An 18,819-nucleotide genomic window follows, 5' to 3' on the forward strand; every position below is an offset into this window, starting at 1 on the left:
TTAAAAAAAATGAGCGATTGTTTCGCTTGATAAGACCCTTATTTATCGTCTGGAATTGTTTAAAGCCCTTTGAACAAGTTTGCAGTTTGTACTGAAAGTTGAAGAAAGAAAGACATGGACATCTTGGATGACATGGGGGTGAGTAAACTATCAGCAAAAGTTTTTTGAAAAGTGAACTAATCCTTTAAGACAAACCATGTGCATATTCAGAAGTCGACACCATTGCTGAGTATTTTCTCTTGCAGTGAACCAAAGACACGGTTTGAAATCGCTGGTGTTTCTGTCGTCACAAACTACCTTGTAACCAATCACGTCAACGTGCCGGCGGGTCAACAAATCCGTACTTCTCGTTTAAACTGCTTATATTACAGCGCAGCGCGAGCTGAGAACAGGTTTACTCGCAGACCAATCTTGATCACGCGACACCATTACTACACAGACTACACAATTAGCTGTGAGATCTAGTGAGAAGCATTCAAGTTCAGGACAGAAATCTGTAATAAATCATAGATATCCTGACATGGAAACCAGGAGAAACATTGTGCCATGAACGAACAAGTTATAGAAGGCTTTTCCATCCACAAATCACCAAAATTCACCATGGATTAAATGTACCAACTCTAACCATGGTATTGTGGCAGAAATAGTCACTTGTTTTTAGATTACTCCTTTCAGGGTTCCTGCAATTTTTTTTTTTTGAGTGATTTTGTGCTTCCCACTTTTTCCAGCACTTCAAAGCTCAAAATATTATCCAATTTAAATAAAGATTTTATTGCGATGACCAAAATTACGACTAAATTTTCCCATTTAAAAATGTGGGTTTTACACGTTACTGGGATAATAAAAGTTCATTTTATCTACAGTACATCTCAACTCAATCTCAGCGCTTTACTATGAAATGTGCATTTTTTAAGAAATAAACATAATTTTGTTAGTTACTGCACTTATTAATGCAAAAACAATAGTAATTATATAATTAATTTAGCTTTATGATGAACCTGCTAAGTTTTCCCGTTCCGATCTTAGTAGGAAGTAGGAAATAAACTTAATTATGTTAAACAGAGCTGAGATTACTACATTCTTGTTGGGAGATGAAAGCACTACCAAACTAATAATACTGAATAAACGAACATGAGTAATTGATGTTTACCTTCTGCACAAATTTGTAAAGATTCCTTTTCACAAGAAGTCACCTGATTTGAGATATAATCTGTCTGCAGCACAAACATGCAGAATAAGTTACACACCAAAGTTTAATAGTTGACATTGTATTGAATATCTAAGTATGGACTATAAATAGTAACATTTGGCCTTAGTTACAAACACTTATACTTATAACCCACAGCAGCAGAGACAAACAAATTCTACATGCATCATCATTAGCTAATTTTGCCCCACAATCTACACTAAATTATATAGTTCACTCACTTAAAATAAAAAACACAACTAATGTATCAAATGTACTCGTCGCATGGTCCCATGCATGAGGAAAGTCACAAGCTTTGCAGCCATATGACAGCATCACCTGACTTGTTGAAGTCCTTACACAATCACCTGACTTGTTAAAGTTCTTACACATCATGCAGTACTCGTCTTAAGTGAGACGGCTGCAAAATAAGAAAAGATGAAACAAAGATGCGTTTTAAAGCAGAAGATGGCAACTTCCTCATTTGGTCAACCACAGTGGTTTGTGGTGTTTCTAAGAAGGGGTTCCAAATCTTTTCGAGTTTTAAACACAGAAGATCCTGATTCATTCAACAAGAATCAATTTGTAAATAATTCATGAATAAAACCTCAAAAATGTGAAGTTTGTAATAGAGCCAGACCGATTTATCGGCAGGCCGATACTATCGGCCGATATTAGGCATTTTCCAAACTATCGGTATCGGCAGTTATAATGGCTGATAAATGAATATTTCTGAAATAATATAAAAACGGACGAAACACGCTTCAACCATGTCATGAGTGTTGGAGTTTTATAGTTTGTCCACCAGAGGGCACTCAACACAGTCCCTGTTGTCTCGCTGAGTTGGTCACGATACACACATTGCTTGAAAAGAATATCCCCATCAGTTCTCTTAACTCAAATAAGCATGACAAAATTTGTGACAATCACGTCCAGTTTTGCTGCTGTTAAATAAGCCGAGAGTGAAGCGGAATTAGCTAGTAATAATTACTAGGTCTGGGTAATAAATATCGATTTCTCGATATTAATCGATTCTCATTTTTACGAACCGATATCGATTCTTAAATCTCAAGAATCGATTAGTCATACTGTTTCATTTGAATGAATGGGATATTGTATCGCGGCTGCACGTATCCACAAGTTTCCGAGGGGCGCTCCTGTAAAAAATAAAGTGGGTGAAACTTCCGGTGAGGCGGCGGAAGTAGCATTCCAATGGTATTTTGTGTGTTAGTTAGCGAAGAGGCTAGCTGTTTTTCGGAGAATTATTTTACTATTTAAAGACGCAAATCTTTATGAGAGATGTCGTTACGGAGCTCAGGGACAACATGTGCTGCTCGCGGTTGTATGTATAACCGGACTAAACTAATTTAGTGGCTTAAACGGGATTGTTTTGAACATAAGCTGAAAACGAAATCAGAGTGATTCTGCCAGAGCCCGTCTCTGATCCTGCCAACGACTGTAGTTTCCATCACCTCCCAAAAGACGACGAATCTTCCTGTGTACATTTGTTTAAATTCTTAATGTTCTATAAACTCTATCAGCATGTGATTGGCTGTTCTCTACTGATGTTACAGCTAAACTCAGGATCTAAGCCTGTGTTGACAGAATACCAAATGTGCCAGTTAATGTATTCAAGTAGCACATTCATTTATAATTTTAAAGCACAATGACTAAGTGTGTATTTTTTATTTTAATTGTTTGTCAGCTCACACAACTGTCTGTCACGATGCCTTGATGAGTATTGATTATTAATAATGTTATTATAATACTCCCAGATCAACTACTGCGGAGGGTAAAGGTACTGTTATTTCACCCTTTTGAATTTCGTTGAGGTTGTGTTCCCACATCGTTAGCTAGTTTGGATCGCTATAACTTGAATGACTGTCAGTGTCAACTGTTGAATGAACGAGTGTCAGCATGTCAAATCGCGCTTTGTTTACTTCCAACCGGAAGTCGCGCCCACTTTTGACGCAAGGCCTCATGGGGCGTAGGAAACTTTCAAAAAAAAAAAAAAAAAAAAAAATCGCAATAATCTTTGTCCTTTGTTACTATTGATATGAAACAAAGTCTCAATTTTCAAATTACGTCCATTTTCAATAGAAATTCAAAAACATAAATAGCGTTTTGGCGCTGTGGCGTGAGATCGCTCTGGCGCAGCTCAAGAGAAGCAGCAGCGCTGATCTGTCTTCCGGGTTAATAATACCAGTCACAGTGCGAAATAAACATGAATGAGCATCTGAAAGTGTGTTAAAGATAGAGTACAACTTATCGAAATCCGCATCATGTCACATTGATTCGCTCAATCAGCGTTTCAACCGTGGAAAGACGTCAGTTAAACAGCTTGTGATCAATGTATCATCATATTTACCTCAGAAAACCCACATAAACTCATTAGTCAGCTAGAAAAAATAACTCTAGAGAGGAGCATTTTGCTAAATATATTAACCATATTACATATGCATTATAATCTTAATGTTCTTCAATATTTAATGCATATTTGAATAAATCTGGCAAGTTTTTATGACAGCCACCATTTAAATGTTTATATTTCATATAATCTTCTTTTTATAAAAATAAATAAAAGTGTAATTTAAGTGTTTGTATAGCTACAAAACAGTTCATTATAACCTTCATATTAGGCTAATGAAGCCTAGACTCATTTAAGAAATTTGATTCCCTTGAGAAAAATTGCCATTTATTGTAACTGATATCCAAAATAATCAATATTGGATCGATTCGAATCGTAATCGAAATCGAATCGAATTGCAAGCTTGTGAATCGAATTGTGAAATTTGTCTCAATACCCAGCCCTAATAATTACGTTACGTTGTTACAGGTTAGTTGACTGACTGTCCTTTTAACTTTTGACAATAGCACGTGACAGTTATAACAGTGAGACGTATCATCTCTCCTTGGCCTGTTATATTGAAAATGTATGTTTTACAATTTGCAGTATGACGTTATCCATTGCTAAATTATGGCTCATCATAGACTAGCAAACCACAAAGCTAGCTGTTTTAGTTAAAACTCATAAATAACTACAAATAACTAATTTTAGGGAAATCTGTTCATGTTTTATTGCGTGTTTCTGAAAAAAAAAAATCGGCCGATATTTACGGAATATCGGATTTTAAAACCAACAAATATTTGTATCGGTATCGGCCTTCAAAATACTTTATCGGTCTAGCTCTAGTTTGTAAAAACACTACCGAGCAGCACCTCACTGTTTTTATTCCGCCAAACATCTTAAACAAACTGCTAGTTCCCATTAAAAAAAACTCCACCAAACCCCCGCGATGACCTGCAAGGCTTCTCTATGAACACACAGATTGAGACACAAGGGACCAATCATGTAAAATTAGATATTTACTGTTAGTAAACACCTCATTGAGTTTGTGTCTGCTGAGCTGTGGCGGTGTTCCCCAATGCTGGCGGCAATGAGGCAAATCGATACATTCTGTCTTTTGATAAATAGCCCAATCGACTGAATGACAGTAAGCCCATCTCCTCTTGCTGCACATTAACACATCCAGGCAACAGCTGAGCATGAGGACTGAGCCAATCAACTCAACTATACACAACAGAGAAAACTGACCAGGTGGGTGGCTAGTGACTTTCCACAAGGACAAAAAGCCATTGATACAGTGAGGTCATGAGCAATCCACTGCACACCATTACGAAAGCATAATACCAGTGCACTCCTACTCTCAATTCAAATCTGACAACACCAAGTCTGGCCTTGCAACTGTGCAACCTTAGTAGGGATGGGTGGCATAACTTATATTATATAGAGCTTATATACACGCAAATAAGCGCACAGCCATCTTTAACATTTTGTGTTCGAAGTTTCGTTTTTGCTGTAGCTCTGTTTATTTCTATGGCATCGGTGTAGAAGAGTATTTAAGTTGGGGAAGATCCAAGTGATGCGAGTACAGATCAGTTATCCTTTGTATAATACACTAACTGTTAATAGGCTAACTGTTCAAATTAATTTTATAATATATGTATGCAGATATTGTTCGGTTGTCAACGTTTTTGCGTGTGAATTTAATGTACAACGTGTTATTTTGCCAAAGTTAAATACAAAATTACAATTTGTTATGCATGAAAGAGGCGTAATTGTGGCAAACATTGGGCTGTCAATTAATAATGATTTGTTGGCACAAAATATTTTTGTTTGTTTTATTTATAACTGTAACAAAAAGACGAGTAGTCGAGTAACTTGTGTATTGTTTCGACAAGTAACCAACCACGAAAGAAAATAGATCATATATATCACGTAAAAGGAGTAGTTCACTTATGAAAAACTTTTGCTGATAATTTACTCACCCCCATGTCCTCCAAGATATCCATGTCTTTCTTTCTTCAGACGAAAAGAAATTAAGGTTTTTGATGAAAACATTTCAGGATTTTCAATGGGAACCAAACGGTTCAAGATCCAAAAGACACTTTTAGTACAAACTGCAAAATGTTCAAAGGACTTTAAATGATTCCAGACGATGAATAAGGGTCTTATCAAGCGAAACGATCGCTCATTTAATAAATAAATAACAAAGTTTAAGTTTTATAAGCTCAAATGCTCGCCTTGCTCTGTACTGCGATGCACGTTCGTGACTCTCCAGTTCGAACTCATTATCAAAATGAACGAATCTTTTTCCGAGTCATTTGGTTCATTCAACGAATTGACTCGGAAAAAGATTAAAGATTAAAATGAACGAGTTCGAACAGGAGTCACAAACGTGCATCACAGAACAGAGCAAGGCGACCATTTGAGCTTATAAAACTTAAACTTTGTTATTTATTTATTAAATGAGCGATCGTTTAGCTTGATAAGACTCTTATTCATCGTCTGGAATCGTTTAAAGCCCTTTGAACAGTTTGCAGTTTGTACTGAAACTGTCTTTTGGATCTTGAACCGTTTGGTTCCCATTGAAGTCCATTATATGGAGAAAATGCTGGAATGTTTTCATGAAAATCCTTAATTTCTTTTCGACTGAAGAAAGAATGACATGGACATCTTGGATGACATGGGGGCGAGTAAATTATCAACAAAAGTATTTTGAAAAGTAAACTACTCCTTTAATGCTGTATTTCACATGAAATACATTTGAGAAGTAGACATGCTATACCCGAGAACATTGTTTTTTATTATTATTATTATTATTATTATTATTATTATAGTGCATTCAGTTTTAATGACAACATATTAAATGACAAACTCAAGAAACGTTTAAATTTATCACACTGCAGAGTGCTTTAAAGTGATTGAACATAACATGTACACTAAAATAAAATAGATATCTGATTGTGAATATGAAAACACTCAGAAATAAGCTGGAGCAGCTTGGCTGAGTGTGTGTGTGTCTCTAACAGACGTTCCCAGCAGGACTGGCGATGTTTCCAGCACGTGCGAGGTGGCATTCTGGCAGAGAGTCGGCAGCACCAATGATGAGACGAGCTCTGCAACATATGGCATCGGAGCTGCTCATGCCACAGTGGATATCATTAATGAGTGCAGCTTCTCTCGGGGTAAAGACTCCGCTTCTAGGAAATGTGCCTCAGAAATGAGGCTGCGCAAATACATGACTCTGAGAAACTGGCTTCTTTGATTTTTACCCGCCTGGAATCAACTGAACTTCTCACGGATGACTGAGCATATAAAGCACCACTTTTAAAATGCCCAATGTTTATATATTTGAATTTTGGTCAAGCAATGGAGTAGGTACTCTATATAAGCACAATTTCTCAGCCAGGCCAATGTATATCTGAGAATGTCACCATTGGCCAATAACTGCATTTTTAATGGAAAAAAAAAAAATACTGCTGTTAATATTATAAAAGCAATGAGTCCCATAGGTTTACTAAGGGTGTTTTACCAAAATAAAATATCATTATTGCCTTAATGTCATTTTTATTTCAGCCACACTGCCGGTATGTTGATTTCTAGGCATGTTTTTATCAAATTTTCCCACAGGCTTGGGTGTCTTTCCTTTAGTTTTCCTTTAGTTCCGTTGAGCCAGTAGCTCCTAAGATGGTTCTCTGGGGTAAATATTCATATCTCCTGGGGGAACAGCAAGGCTCTAAGAAGCTTATTTGCCAAAGGATGTTGTTACTTGTATTTTGCAACTTATGTAATCAAATGTTCGCGTGGAAGTTAGGAATAAAGGAGCCGCACATGCAGCAAAATTACTATGTGGAATAACAATACTTCCAACACAGAAGGGTGGGAGGACTGCCTTTGTTTGGATATACACAAACAACACATCCACATTTGACACTTTTTTCTTCTTCTAAGTGAGTTAGGCTAGCTATGTTGCCAACTCTTCATGAAAAAAAGGATACAGTCTTAGGGCTCCATTCTGTGTGCCAATAGCCAGAATTTTCTGTACAGGGTCAAAGGCCATGGAAGAGGGTTGATAGGGAAAGCCATGTCGCAGTGTCTGTGAAGCAGAACATGATTTGCATTCAACTACAAATATGACATCAATGGAGTTCTTAAAGGTATAGTTCACACAAAAATGACAGTTCTTCTTCACATTTTGATCTAAACCTGTTGACCACGTTTATCAAGTGCACTATATTCTAAGTGCATAAATTGAAAACTGACAGAAATTGAAGTTGTTCTTTGCTGATAACGTTCCCTGTGACCAAACACGATGTACTAATTCAAAGATGTGGATTGGATAATACAATTTAAAGCTGACATTTTCAGATATAATCCAATCTGTCCCTCAGACAGCCTCAGAAGACTATAGAATATGAAGCTGTTTCACCATACTTTTTAAGAGCTTTGCAGACATGTATGTAAAAGATCTGCATAAAGACATTCAAAAATGTATCCATTTGTGTTCAGGTCAGTAAATATCAATAATTTTCATTTTTTTTTCTTTTGGAAAATAGTATGCCTGACAGATAACATCATTCCATGTTAAAAATTCAAAAGAATCTCTGAAAGACTTGAGTAAAGAAAACACAATATTAGTTAAACATTGCATATGCGGAAACATCCTTAGGTCAGTGCATGATCATCATGATACTTTGAGTATGTCAATATACATGAGGTAAACACAGAAAGGGAAAAAATATAGCAAGGCCTTTCTTTTAATCAGCGATTACAACTTCAAAGTAGTCAAATGCTTACTAAAGTTAAAGTAATACTGTGTGTATTACAGGGTCTGAACAGGGTGGGATTGTCTTCAACCGAATTTTAAATATTCTGCCGCCATAACGCAGCCGCCACAATTCCTAATAGCACAAACATCATATAACATTTGAAAAGTTAAAACGTTGCAATTACAGTATATTCAGTTTATGAAAATTAAATTACTAAATATTATTAGAACATTTAAATATCTATATTTTAATAGATTTTTTTTTATAAATTTAAATGTATACATTTAAATAAATTTATTTAAAAATATAAATTATAATTTTTTTTTTAAATATTAAAAATAAATAAATATTTATTTTATTTTTTTTTTATTTTTTTTATAAATCATTGTAGTTATATTTTCTCATTTGTATTTAGTTATTTTGTGTTTCTGCAATGTCATAATTTTATTATAATAGGGTAATTCTGTCAAATCGACAACATTTCAGAAATTTCCCAAGCTCAAATATTTGATTTTGTTAATATTTTTTTCTGAAGAAAGAAGAACACAAATAATGATGAAAGCCAAAATATTAAAAGTCATGGATGTATATGTATACTGAGTTATCCATTGTTTTGTAGAGGGGGTCAAAAATGACAATTTTCACCTGAGATTTAGAACAGGGGGGTAAAAATGTTTATGTAAAGATGGGAGCATCATTTTTCGTTTACACACAGATTGGTTGGTCTATTATTAAAATTAAAATTAAAATTTGTTTAGTTTGAATTTAACAAACTTTTTGGTATTATGTGCCAATGTGACAGTTCAAAATGGGGGAAAAAGCACTTCTTTTGTTTTTCTTTTTGTTTTTTTGCCAGAAGTTTGCATTGCTGTAACTCAATCTCTTAATATACTTTTAGATTCTAATTCTCAGCAAACTTTTTGGGAGACTTTTGTACTTTTAGGTCATTTTTACCCCTCTTTACAAAATAGACTAATGGATTACTCAGCAAATATACATCCATGACATTTAATATTTTTGCTTTCTTCTTAATGTCTTTACTTTCACCAGAAAAATAGAGTATTTCCTGACAGACAAGTTTGACATAAATTAGTCTGTCATATACATCATACTAACTTAAATCAGTTTCTCTCCTTCCATAACAATCTTCAGGAAAGCAATATTAGATGATTTCAAGATCCACCATACACAGTGCCACTCAATAACATTACAATCAATATAAATAAATAAATGGTAATTCAATCAAATAATAATAAAATAATAATATGTATTATTTAAAAATAGTATTTTAATTATTATCATTATTAATATCAATATGTAATCTTTTTTAATAATTTAAAAATATCTTAAATAATCATTAGTTTGGCTACTATGATTTTCAACATAAACCATGCATTCACACTGTTCTGTTCTAAAATCCGAATTAAACTGCTAGACAAGAGATTGGCACAGGTATTTCTTGACAGACGAGACTGACACGCCTTTCATGACAGAAATGAGTCTGACATTTAAAATGACTCATTCCTCATACTAACTTGAATCAGTTTTTCTCTTTGGAAAAAGTAATTAGGCCTATCAATACGTTTTAAACACCGATTAGTCAACAGTCAACTCGGACGTCACACATGCGTGATTTAACTCGACCGAGTGATTATTCCAGTCGGTGATGGTTAAAAAACGAGAGTGGGTGATTTAACCGACTGTGGTTGTTCGAGTTGAGAACCATCGACTCTTGGCGAGCAGCTTTTAAATGCATTAGAATATCATTAGAAAATTAGGCGAGTTGGCACCACTCACATCCACACACACACACACACACACTCAAGCCCCCTGTGTGAGATCAAAGTAACTAATCCCACCTTGCAGAGCTGGAAATGCTCTGACTGCAGGGTCTCCTGAATCATGTCATTCTCTCTGCTTCCCGATGGAGGGGACGCGGCAGCGGAGGAGGAAGAGGAGGACGCAGTCAAGCCGTCCAACACCTTCCTGATATTAAACTTCTTCATATTACCTCCAGCAAAAGCAAAACGAATGTAAAATGTGCATGAGCAAGAGCGAGCATTAACCGAAGGTGGCGGAGACAGCCACACAAGCGCACTGTTGTTGATGTCTCACATGTCAGGCAGTGTTGTCATCCCGTCTCGTGCCCGAGCGAATGTCATAATCCCACGCTCATTTCCTAAACAAGGCCGGAGGATCGAAATGTCACTTCTTTTTCATCTTACTCGCGTCGCGGACAGCGTAATCCAGTTAGATTTGGCCAATCTCGCTGTGTTCCGTTCCCTCCCCTCGGCTGGTTCCCCCCACTGCTAACACGGAAACGCAGAGCGCTGCAATCCCCGCGACGAGTCTGCGCTGTCGAAGCGACACCCGGATGTGCAGGAGACGCGCCGCTGCGGCGCACTGACTCAGGATCAGTGCGATGACAGTTAGATAAAATAACCTTCAGCCTTCAGCAAAGTCAACAGTACCAACATTACCAACATTGGATGAGGATTATGACCCTCCGGTTTTATTTTTGAACACTCAATAATAACCTAATACAATTTTATTGAAACACTGTGAATGGTAATTAAATAATAACGAAACAATTTGATTTAAAATAATAATAATAATAATAATAATAATAATAATAATAATAATAATAATTAGCTATTATTATTATCAAACAATATTAATAAACAAATAATATTTTAATTTAGTATATTATTATCATCATAATATTTACAATATTTAATGAAAATAAGACTTTTTTGCTGCTCAAAAAAAGCTTTTTATTATCATTATCATAAGCATTTATTATCAATGTTGAAAACAGTTGTGCTGCTTAATATTTTTGGATAAACTAATCATTCATTATTTATAAGAGTTTTTACAAACATAAAACAGATCAAAGTCTCTCAAAAAATCTACAAAAATTATGCTGTACATAAAATAAACAACCAAATGAAAAATATATTTTTTAAAAAGACACCCACCCAAACCCCCCACCAAAAAAGAAAAAAGAAAAAAAAAACGTTTTAATTGTATTTAAATTAAAGTAGTTTTTGCAATGGGAATCTGCCATTATGCTAGTCTATTAGTCAATTATAGTGAAAGCCTATTTGGGAGATTTGCAATTTAGTTTCTCGAACCCAGAATTCAGCACTACATGGCAATGTTTAGAGGTTGGAAAAATGGCAGGATACACCATTTCTCCACTGGCTTTTAACATAGACCTTATTCAGAGCAGCGCCATGACAGGTATGAAAGTGAGGCTAAAGGGATAGACTTAACGTGTTTCCATAGCATCCGCTGTAAAAAGCTGAATAAAGCTCCATTACTTACAATTTTCCACAGCTTACATTGTCGGGAGTTTTTTGTCAACTGAAATTTCTTGGAAAGATATTTTTCCAGTGTTTCATAAGCAGAACAATCCAAAAACACAATAAATAACAGTATAGCCCATTGAAGAGATGCATATCTATCCCTCACAGCCTCGCTTTCATTCATTCATTAAAAATCAAAGATGGCGCTGCCGTGAATAAGGCGTGTGGCAATGCAATGTGTGGCAGGCAATGCCTAATCTTTTAGGGCATCAAAATGGGTAGTAGGAGGAGAGCGCTTGGCTTCTGGGATGCGACTGCCACCAATCAGCGGATGACAGGACAACCATGACTACAACAGTTAACCAATAATATTAAATGGGCATGAATGCAATTTAAGCCCTCTAGTCTAAATCAAGGAGCATCTCGATAGGTAAAGTAAAGATAGTAGATAAAATTCTTCATTAATGGTGAGCCAATACCAACAGTTTCTGAGAAGCCAGTGAAGAGTCTTGGGAGATGGTACGATGGGGATCTAAAGGACATGGTTTATGGGAGAAGTTAGACGACAAGCATTGGAAGGGTTGAAGAGCATAAGCTGCGCTCTACCATGCAAACTAAAACTCTGGTGCTTTCAGTTTGGTCTACTGCCGAGGTTGCTGTGGCCACTGACTGTGTGTGAGGTTTCTTTGATAACAGTGGATAAGCTGGAAGCGTTAATAAGTTCATACATCAGGAAATGGTTGGGAGTTCCACGCTGCCTCAGCAGATTGGGACTTTGTAGTAAAGGAATGTTGCAGCTGCCAGTCTCTACTTTAACCAAGGAGTTTAAGTGTGCCAAGGTCAGGCTGGAAATGACCTTAGGAGAGTCACGCGTCAAATATGTACGGGAGTAGCACCTGTGTTAAAAACTGGTAGAAAGAAGTCAGCAAAGAAATCTGTAGTAGAGGCAAAGGCTGCCCTTCAAATTGGGGATATTGTGGGACAGGTACAGCATGGAAGAGGGGGTTTTGGGCTCAGTTTAGCTCCTCCTAAATGGCACAAGGCAGGCCCAGCTCAAAGGAGGAAGCTGGTAGTCAACAAGGTGCGAAAGCAGGAAAGAAAGCCATTTCCCTTTGTGGATGAGATGGGAGCATGTGGAACAACTCAAGAGGGGCTGGCAAGACCTTTTGTCAATGGAAGAGAGTAGGATCAGTTTCCTTCTCAGGTCAACATATAATATTCTCCCATCACCACAGGACCTAAACCTCTGGGTAGGAGAGGATCCCTCTTGTCCTCCTTTATGTCCATCACCTGCCACACTAAGGCACATTCTGACAGGATGTAAGGTGGCTCTTAGCCAAGGTCAGTTTACTTGGTGCCATGACCAAGTACTGCGATGTTTGGCTTTAGCATTGGAGGGCAAGCGTACTATGACCAATAAGTTGCCCCCTGCAAAACATTATACGCAGAAGACAATATTCCTCCGCCCAGGCGAGCAACCACCAAGAAAAGGTGTTAACACCAATGCTCACCCAGGACAACTGGAAGCTGCTAGAAGATGCTGGCTGATCTTGATCAACGGCTTATTTTTCCACATGAGATTGCTACCACTAACTTACGACCAGATATTGTTTTGTGGTCTGGATCAGCACGCATTGTTCCACTGATAGAGTTAACAGTGCCATGGGAGGATGCGGTAGATGGGGCATATGAGAGGAAGAAACTGCGGTATGCTCATCTGGCCACTGAGGCAGAGCAGCGAGGATGGAGAGTCCAGGTTTATCCAGTGGAAGTGGGTTGTCAAGGATTGGTGGCACTCTCTACAACCCGGTTTCTCAGAGACTTCGGATTCAGTGGCCAAGAGTTGCGTCGCACAGTAAAGAACTTATCTGAAGCAGCACAAAGGAGCAGCAACTGGCTGTGGTTGAGACGGAAAGATTCTGGCTGGCTGTGTACAGGCCGCCACGGTACGCTTTCGTAGAATTCTTGAAAAACTCGGTTGTGGTGCTGGTCCACTAGGGAGACCACACTGTAGTTGAAGCCGTTTGGTGTGCTGACGTGCCAAGTACAATGCAGCCATTAACGCCGGACAGAAGGAGATTCACATCACCATATGGAAAGAAGCGTAAATGGATGGAGAAGCATAGGTTACTTTAAAGCTAAGTCTTAGTTTGTGCTTATCTTGGCAAAAGCCGAGTACAAATGAAATCAGCATGAAGTTTTAACATCTACTTAGCCTGGCAAGCCGGACCTATCAAGATGTTAGGTCTGGGAACTCACAATTGGCATACCTCAATCTGAGGGGGGGGGATAAAAGGTTGTCTTTCAATATCCTTCTGCGCGCAATAGGATAGCGCTAACCAACCAGAGCAACGAACGGCTGTGGCTGAGTGAGTCCAATGCGTTTTCCCTCCAGCGGAGCAAGTCAATATATTAAACTTTCTCTTAAGTGAACTCCAAGTCATCCAGAGTCGCGGCCAAAGCCGATTCGAAAGACCGCTGTTCGCCAGCTGCATCTTGTTTGTTTTAAAGTAGCAGGGAAATCACCTATGGAAAATCACGCCGCAGAACCGTCACAACTCTGCCGTCATTGTGTTAAGCCCGCCCACCAACTCTATACACGCTGTGATTGGCCTGACTAGAGTTTGGTTTTTCCACTTCGAAAGCCAATGGAGAGTTGCTAGACCACACTTTGCTGCAAAATAATTTTTGCTGCAGCTAGGGTGCGTCTAGTTTTCTAGGCTAACATCTACTCTCATGTAATGGAAATCAGATATTATAATAAAATGAACAAAAGAAGCAAAGAACAAGTCATGAAACAGCAACATCCACAATATTCATTCAATGATGTAATTGACTGTATAAAGTATAATGCAGCTTTCCCAGATAACGATGTGGAAATTGCAAAAAACACTATATACATAAAAAAATCTACATTATAACTCGAGTATTTTGAATGTGGTTTTCTGTTTTTAGTATGACAGAATTCTCAAAAATATAATCCAGTTTTGATGGCAACTACTTCCACAGAAAACTGTAGTGCAACTGAACTATTGTTTAATATGCCAGTATACTTATAAACAATATATTTATATATTTTTTTTTTACATTTGTTATATTTACAACAAATTTAATTTGTTGTTTAATTTGTTTGTATATTTGTAATCCTGAGATATGGGATTTTGTAGTTTCTGAGTTATATCTATAGTTATATTTGGATGGAATTACTGGATATTTTTGTTTTAGTTTTGTTAATGTGTAATTTGTATTTTGAGGGAAATAAAAAAAAGAAACTAATTATATAATTACCTTCTAAAAACTCATGACCAGATGAACAATACAAGACATGAAACTGCTCTTTAAATTCTTTAAAATAAATAATGTGAAATTGCATAAATTATTCAAAGTATTATACAAAGTATGTAAAGGGAGAAGGTTACATTAAAAAAACACACATACATTTGCTTGATTCTGATTGGTTGACATGTGTGGCTACTAAGGATAAAGTAGTTCCAGGCAGGTCTCGACCACATAGTTCCATTTCACTTCGCCAAATGATTTCAGTTATTTCAAAGGTCCTTGCAGACTACAACAACAAAAGAACCAAAACCCAAAACGGGTAGATGCACAGACTGAGATAATTCACACATTTAATCTCTCTGTCTCTTGCCCTGTCCAAATACCCACAGTTGCAGTCTTTGCACTTGACCACTTGCCAGTACCTGACATATTTCCTCTATTTGGCCCAGGTGTTCAAGTAGGTGTGAAGACTACAAGTGTAGAACTGTTGATTACCCGATGGGACATTGGACACAGTGTCGCAAAAATGCGATGTTTACAGATATTTATTTTGATTCTCAATACTTTGCATTTTAAAATAAACTTTTAAATGCCTGCCAGTAGTGCCTATGTAACAGAAGTCAATTTAAAATTGATAAAGTGATAAAAAGCACAGCAGTTGCAAGTGTTGTACAAACTATACATAGCCTTCTCCTCTTTGCACCAATAAAAATAACACTTTATGTTTTACTACCAAATTATGTGTAATATCTAATTAATTAAACGTACAGTGGAATGTTTTCCTCAACATCTTGCGATTTCGGGGCACTTGAGTTCCCAAACATAAGGCATTATGGGATATGCTTAGCCTCGAATACCACTCCGAAGTGCATTCAAGATAGGCCCTGTACCAAATGGCACCCTTCATATGCACTTTCGGTCTTGTGGACTTACAATGGCTGCCTCTTGCACGTTTCCTTTAAGTCCATGAGACCGTAGGGTGTACCATTTGTCATAAAAGAAGGGTGCTCACAAGCTCCTCTTTTGCGGTCGATATGCGCCCTCTCAAGTGGCCAAGACCACAAGTGTGGGTATTTGGACAGGGCATCTCTCTCTCTACGGCTGTTTCTCTATGCATTCTTGTCTGTACTTGTGTTCTTGTGGACTTATGAAACATCAAAGCCAATGGCAAGAAATTTCATGGGTCTGCAGAATTTGCATAGCGTAACTCCGCCCCACCTCGTGGGTATATAAGGAAGAACGTTGGCAGAATGCATACAAGTTTTTGCTTCGGAGTCAAGAGGTCCTCTTCACTCCTAAGTAAGCATGAATTCTCTCTGAATACACAAGCAGCTCTCCAGTCAGTGTTGGTGTAAAGGCGATTCCCAGTGAGTTTCACATTCCTGTCTGCTGATCTGTGCAGTGGTCTACATCCAGCGTGTGACACTCAGGAGGCTGCTGAGAGTCCTTTCACAAATGAGCTTGCACTGGAATGTCTTTTTCAAGATGTTTCGCCCATGTATTTCTGGGTGCGGTCGTTCCTTCTCATTATCTGATGGGCATTATCGTTGTCTTGCATGTTTGGGCTTAGTTAGAACATGCAAAGGCAGCTTTTCTGGATGAGTCATGTTCTCACTGCGGGAACATGACCATCACTGCACTAAGATTGAGGCTCTGTGACCTTATTAAAGGTAGAATCCCCTCTGCCACACCCGATCTATCCCCTCCACAAGAGGTGACACTTTGGCTGGTGGTGAGGGTGATCTGAGGGTTATGGTGTGGAACACATTCCCCCGATGATGCGCCCTCGGGCCACACCCCCCTCACCAGCGAAGCAACCTGTGAGCACCTCGAGTGCAGCCGCAGGGCCGTCTTCGGATGTGCCTCGTGTCTCATTCAGTGCTCCAGATGATGAGGCAATGAATTGCCACATCACAAGGCGAGCTGGTATTTTCTGTGGATGAGGATTCAGATGTGCTGCCGCCCCCCGGGGTTTGCACATTGTCCGACCCGGAACTAACAGCTATGCTTTCCTGGGCCGCTGTGAGTGTCGGGTTAGAGTGGTGCTCTCCACCCTCTCCTGAATGCTCGCGGTTGGATGATTGGTTATTGGGGGCTGCATGTGTTGACTCTCGTCGGCTCATCAACCCCCCCCCCCCCTTTTCCTTTCTTCATGGAAGTGCATGAGGAGGTCACAAGCTCCTGGAAGTCCCTGTTGTCCTCCCGGGATTGTTTGGCAACCTTCTCCACCTTTTCTGCCCTTGATGAGGCTGCAGTGAAAGGGTACACTGGGGTCCCCCCTTTCGAACGCTCTGTTGCGATGCAGCTGTGTCCACAGAGTGCTTTGATGTGGCGTGGTGACCCAAAGCACCCCTCCAAAGCCTGTAGGTTTTCATCTACCTTGGTGGCAAGTTCCTACAGAGCTGCGGGGCCGCCACCGACCTTACTCTCAGAGCGACGAAGGTGACTGCATGCTCCCTTGGTGAGGTGATGTCCCCAGCTGTGGTCCAGGAAAAACACCTGTGGCTTAATCTGGTCGATATTCGGGATACCGAGCAGACACTTCTCCTCAACTCCTCTATATCCCAAACAGGCCTTTTTGGTGACGTGAAAAGTTCTCGGCCGCCCAGAGACAGACTGAGGCTATTAAGCACATACTGCCACGGTGGCCAGCTGCTGCCTTTACCCAGTCACCGGCACAGCTCACTCAGTTCGCCACCAAGGGTGCCCCCCTGCGACTTTCATCCCTCCTGCTCGGCCCCAGCAGCAGCCTTTACCAGGCCGCGCCAGGGAGGTGGTTAAAAGGAAGGCGCTCCAGTCTCAGAGATGGCCTACAGTTCTGCCAAGGGGACAACTGATAGCAGGGCCACTCCTTCCCCTGGTGGAGGACTGGGTAAGAAACTCTTGTTCTTGCCACTGGCTGGCCGGCACCCCTATGTACAGAACTAACACCCCCATTTCTGAGCCCCCAGAGTGCGTGGATGACAGTGTGTGCAGCTTACTGGCCTCATCACTCTCATTCCACTCTATCACAGAGTTCTTGGATGACAGTATGCGCCGCTTGCGAGCCTCGCCACTCGCGTCCCCCTCTATTGCCAGACCCCTGTCAGACAAGACCCCAATGGAACGCACATCCTTCCCTGGTCTCCTCTGTCAGGATGCTGTCTATGACTGTGACTCCCACACCAGGATGCTATGACTCCCCAGTCCGAGCCAGTCATACCACCTCGCTGTCTCACCGAGGGTCTGCTGTGATCCCCATTTTTGGGAACCTGGCTTCAGCTTCCCAACCTGTCCGGCTGCCAGGACCATCAGGCTCGGCTGTGCGATTCAGTTCGCACAATCTCCTCCCCGCTTTCGGGGAGTCCACTACACTATGGACGATGGCAATGCCCCTGTCATGTCATGGGGAAAGGTGCGGTCGAGATTCTCCCTCCAGCCCAAAATGAAGTTTGAGTTCTACTGCCCCTACTTCATTGTACCGAAGAAATCTAGTGGGTTACGGCCAATCCTGGACCTGCGTGTTTTGAACCGATCCCTTCACATGCTTCCGTTCAAAATGCTCACGCCCAAACGCATTTTTTAATGTGTTCAGCCACCGGATTGGTTTGCAGCAATCAGCATGAAGGATGCCTAATTTCATGTCTCCATTCTCCCTTGACACAGACCGTTTCTTCGGTTTGCCTTCGAGGGGAAGGCATATCAGTATCCGGTTCTCCCCTTCGGGCTAGCCCTGTCTCCTTGCGTCTTTACGAAGGTCATTGAGGCAGCCCTTATGGTGCTTCGGCTACACAAGGTTTGCATCCTGAACTATCTGCGACTGGCTAATTCTAGCTCACTCTTGAGATCAGGTTTACGAACACAGGGACCTAGTGCTCCGACACCTAGCTCATCTGGGCCTTCAGGTCAATTGGGAGAAGAGCAAACTTTGCCTCGTGCAGAGGATCTCTTTTC

The 18,819-nt window shown here is 39.6% G+C and overlaps 1 protein-coding gene and 1 pseudogene across 12 annotated transcripts in view; one reads left to right on the forward strand and one right to left on the reverse strand.

Annotated features, from left to right (window-relative positions):
• stxbp5b (syntaxin binding protein 5b (tomosyn)) overlaps positions 1-10,652 on the reverse strand; it is a 54,337-nt gene extending 43,685 nt beyond the window's left edge. For 6 of the 12 annotated variants that reach the window (XM_039673192.2, XM_089120121.1, XM_039673193.2 and 3 more), the window contains exons 1-2: positions 10,159-10,651; positions 7,529-7,626 (exon numbers count right to left, since the gene is read on the reverse strand). In XM_039673192.2, coding sequence (XP_039529126.2) covers positions 7,529-7,626; positions 10,159-10,305 — 245 coding nt within the window. In that variant the 5' untranslated portion in view covers positions 10,306-10,651. Of the gene's footprint in view, positions 1-7,528; positions 7,627-10,158 lie in introns of all 12 variants that reach the window. The other 6 variants (XM_039673198.2, XM_039673197.2, XM_039673196.2 and 3 more) reach the window with 2 other exon arrangements.
• Positions 10,653-11,535: 883 nt separating this feature from the next.
• Positions 11,536-12,793, forward strand: LOC148973480 (uncharacterized; annotated as a pseudogene).
• The last annotated feature ends 6,026 nt before the right edge of the window (positions 12,794-18,819 follow it).

This window comes from Pimephales promelas, chromosome 15 (assembly GCF_988280905.1).
Source record: "Pimephales promelas chromosome 15, fPimPro1.hap1.1, whole genome shotgun sequence".
Classification (NCBI taxonomy): Eukaryota; Metazoa; Chordata; class Actinopteri; order Cypriniformes; family Leuciscidae; genus Pimephales; species Pimephales promelas.